At 66.1% G+C, this 4045-nt stretch overlaps 1 protein-coding gene across 1 annotated transcript; it reads right to left on the bottom strand.

Annotated features, from left to right (window-relative positions):
- Positions 1-1568: 1568 nt before the first annotated feature.
- Positions 1569-3765, bottom strand: DIO3 (iodothyronine deiodinase 3). Its single transcript, XM_012746297.3, has one exon. The coding sequence runs from the start codon at positions 3502-3504 to the stop codon at positions 2590-2592; it is 915 nt and encodes a 304-aa protein (XP_012601751.3). The 5' UTR covers positions 3505-3765; the 3' UTR covers positions 1569-2589.
- Positions 3766-4045: the final 280 nt, after the last annotated feature.

Consider the following 4045-nt stretch of genomic DNA (forward strand, 5'->3'; position numbering starts at 1 on the left):
CCTCGGGGAGAGGGGTCCTCTGAGGACACTCCCAAGTGGCGAATTGGGACCCCAAGCGGCCGGAACATCCCCTGCTGCGCGCAGTGGCGGCTCCCATTGTCCCCGGCCGGCCTCCACTTCCTCCGCAGCACCAAACCCCAGCCCGGGCCACCGCGCGGGCCTGGAGCTCGGGGAGCTTCTCTGCATTCCTTCTGGGCGTTTCGGGGTGAGGAGGAGCGCGCGCTGGGGGGAGAAGATGCAAAACTCTATGGGTGCCATTGTTTTTCTTAAAAGTTATTTTTCAGTTGAGATACTTTTAAGGCAAAAAAAAGCGCCCAAATTTAGGGTGTCAGCTCCAAAAAGTTTTCACCTAGGACCAGCATGGGGGCTGGGCGCAGAACTGGGGCGGCGATGGCGGAACAGGGGCGTCTCTTGTCCCCTCCATCCAGCCTACCGCACCCCCGTTCCCAGCTTGCAGCGCCCCCGCGCCTGGGCGCGCAGTATCCCTCCTGCCCACCCGGACGGTCCCGGGTTCCCAGGCGCTGTCCCAGCCAGCCAGGGACGGTCGGCGGTCCTGTCCCTTCACCCCATCTGCGCACTATGGCTCAGCGACCTTCACTCTGTCCGCCACCTCTTGCTCTCCAGGTGTCACTGGCGGAGGGAGATGCGGCCCGCGCTAACCCCGCGCTCACGCTGGGAGCAGGAGGGGAGAGGGGAGGGCGGGGATTGCGTGGGGGCGCCAGCCATGACTGCTGGGGGACCTGTGTGTGCCAAAGGCCCCAGCCCCCGCCCCCGCCCCAAGTTGGTCACCCTCCTCTTTCTGGTCTCTCTCTGCTCATCCTCGCTGTGGTCGCTGCTTCCCAGCCCCGAGCGGGTTGCCGGTGGCAATAGGGTACGGCTGGAGCTTGGGGATGCGGCCGAGAGGCAGGCGGGCGGGCGTCCTGGGCAGGAGGCGCTCTCCGCAGCACCCCAGGCCCGGCAGTAGGAGCTGCTGCTGGAGCGGTGGCACTGTCCCGCCACGGCGCGTCTGCCGTGGAGCCCAGCAGCCATGCGGGGTTGGCGGGAGACGATTTTGCAGGTGCGAGAAGGGCGTGAGGGAGGAGCGGGGCGCCCGGTGGCTCCCGCCGTGGGCGCGAGCGGAGCTCTACTGGGTTGAAAGCCCCCTCGCCCTCCACACCACCTCTCACCCCTCGCCACACACGCCGCCCGACGCTCCGAGAAGTTAGACGGGCGGCTGCAGGGGCAGCTGAACCGTTCGCGCCTGTGCGCGTGTGCGCGCGCGGCCGCAAGTGAGGACCCCCTAGCCTCTCCCGCCTCCTTCCAGGACCCAGCGGGCTGCGCTTCCTCGCCCTCTCCCGCCCCCAAGTTCCCGGCCCAGGTGCAGGCTTGCAGTGTACCGGCGCCCCGGGCGCCGCCGCAGACCCTCTTCCCGCTCCACTCTCCGCCGGCCCCTGCCAGTTTAGGCTCCTTCCCTCCTCCCTTCTCCCCAGGGTCACTATGGGGGCGCGAGGGAGAGATTTGTGTTTAATTCCTGCCGCTATTCAGAGGGAAGAGAAAATAAAGGGACCAAGGGCACCCAGAAAGCAGTTTACTTCAAGCCTTTATTATTGTAGTTTACAAGAAGTTTATATACAGGAAACATTTCAAGCAAAAGAGTCACCAAATTGCCTTCGAATCAGGGGCCCTCCACCTCCCGGCCCGCAATCGGCAGCTCTGCCCCGACTCCCCTCGCTCGGGGTCCCAGGCTCTCCCCCATCTCTCTTTCCTGGACTCCGCCATCCAAGCCCATCCCCCAGGAGTCCCAGCCTCTTGTCTCTCCCTGGGGCGCTGCAAACCTTGCCAGTTCCTCTCAAGCCATCTTCCTCTGTCCCACTGGACCCCCCAACCTCCCACCCACCCATTTGAGGTGGTTTCCTCACGGAAACCCAGAGCACTCTCCCCTCTAGGTTTAGGCGCTGCTTCAAGTCCCCTGCAATTCAGAACTACCCCGTGGTCAGAACCAGTTAGGGACAGTCCGTCATCAGCAGTGGGGCTCCTGAGCAACCAAAACAAGGGGGGAAAACACCCTGCCCACCCCGAACCCATCCCCTCCCCCGACTCAGGAACAAGACATAGACACAAAAGCAGTAGGGCACCTCCTCCCCGCGCGTGCGACAGGTGGGTGCCAAGCAACTAGCTCAAGTGGAGCAGAGAGCTTGTGGGAACCCAGCTGCGCTCAGGGCGGGTGGACACGACCAAGGTCTCTGCGCAGTGGGGGGCGCGGCCCGAAGCTCGGCTGAAGCTGCGCTGGGGAGTGGGTGCGAGGAAGTGCTGTAGGGGCAAGTCCTGGGCACACGCAGGCAAGGGTGCACCGCATTTGCGCTCACAAAGGGAATTGGAGTGAGCCCGGCAGGCATAGTGAGACAATCACGGAAGCAGAGTCTTGGGGAGGTAGGGGAGAGCAGAGTGTTCAGGTAGCTGAGGGTGCACTCAGCCTGAGATCCGTGGCTCAGCGCATCTGAGTCCCTGGGGCCTCGCCAAGCTTGACGACTTCGTTTGGGGTGCTTGCACGCGGGCTTCGAATGCTCGAAGGCCAAGCCCGCCAAGTTCAGTTAATTGTCCACTGGCTGTTTACACCCTACGGGGCCTGGCGCCGTGCAGCTGCTCATCATAGCGCTCTAGCCAGGCGCGCAGCTCGGAGACCTGGTAGCCGTCAGGGCCACGGCCGCCCTGGTACATAATGGTGCCACTCTGTATGACGTAGAGGCGCTCAAAGTAGGCGCCATAGGCCGAGCTGCTGGAGTTGGCCATGGTGTCCAGGACCAGAGAGCAGCCGGGCGCCCCTCGCTGGAGCACCCTGGCGGCGCTGACCCGGTCCTCCAGGCTCCGGTGCTGCGGGATGATGTAGGGAGAGTCTGTGGTGATCCAGCCGTCAGAGGGGTGCGCTTCCTCAATGTAAATGATGAGGAAGTCCACGTCGCGCTGGTACTTGGTGACCAGGCGCTGGAAGGCGCTCATGCGCGCCATGAATGGTGGTCAGGTGCAGCTGCCGAAGTTGAGCACCAGCGGGCGGCTCCCCTGCGCGTAGTCAAGGATGCGCCGGCTCTGGAAGCCGTCGGGCAGGACCACCTCAGAGTTGGGCGCCGGGCCGCCCTCGTGTGCCTGTTTGAAGAAATCCAACTTCTGGCCATGCCACACCGCCTTGAGCGACGCCAGGGTGCACAGGCGGTTGTCGTCGGACACGCAGATTGGCGGGTCGTCGGGGGGCACCTCCTCACCTTCGCTGTTGAGCTCCATTTCGGGCTCGGGCTGCTCCCGACGGCGGCGGCCCAGAAGATGCTTGCGGACGCACAGGAAGTCGAGCAGCCAGAGCATGAAGGCCGTGCCGAGGAAGCGCGGGAACAGCACGAGGCACGAGGCGGTCTGGGCGCAGAGCCTCAGGGAGTGAAGCAGCAGGGAGCGGAGCATGGTGGCTGCAGGCCCAGAAGCCCCCTGGGACCCTTCACCTTCGCCGACCACCAACCGCGATGCGGCCTGGCGAGACATCTGGGCTTCGGCCGTGCAGGGAGCTCAATTTATAGCCGCGGCTTCAATTGGCGGGAGACTCCACCTCCGGCCCTGGCCCGCCCCCTTGCAACTTGAGCCCGGAGGGATCACCCAGCGGTGTGGCCAATGCCCTAGAAATCGTGGGCCGGGGGCGGGCGCAGGCGGGCCGAGGGCGGAGCGGCCCGGCCTGGGGCAAGTGGGGGCGGGACTGGGTCCCACAGCCTTCTCTCCAGGCGGGGACCCCAGCCGCCGCTGCCGCAGGGGACCAGGAGCCGGACCTGGGACCTGGCCGTCCGCTGTGGAGGTCCTCCGGCTAAGGCCAGCGCTGCGCGCGGCCCGAGTCCCCGCGGCCTGGCTCCGGCCCGTGCCCCTTTCGCCGCGCACCTGAGCTGAGCTCCCCGGCGGCCGCCGCGCTGCGCCGGAGCTCCGGTTCGCTTCCCGCGCGCCGCCGCCAACGCCGCCCACGCCGCCGCCGCTCGTGCGGGGCCGCTGCCCAGGTGCCGCGGGAGTCCAGGTCCGCGGTCGCCGCCTCCGTGGCCCA

Source organism: Microcebus murinus, chromosome 6 (assembly GCF_040939455.1).
Source record: "Microcebus murinus isolate Inina chromosome 6, M.murinus_Inina_mat1.0, whole genome shotgun sequence".
Taxonomy (NCBI): domain Eukaryota; kingdom Metazoa; phylum Chordata; class Mammalia; order Primates; family Cheirogaleidae; genus Microcebus; species Microcebus murinus.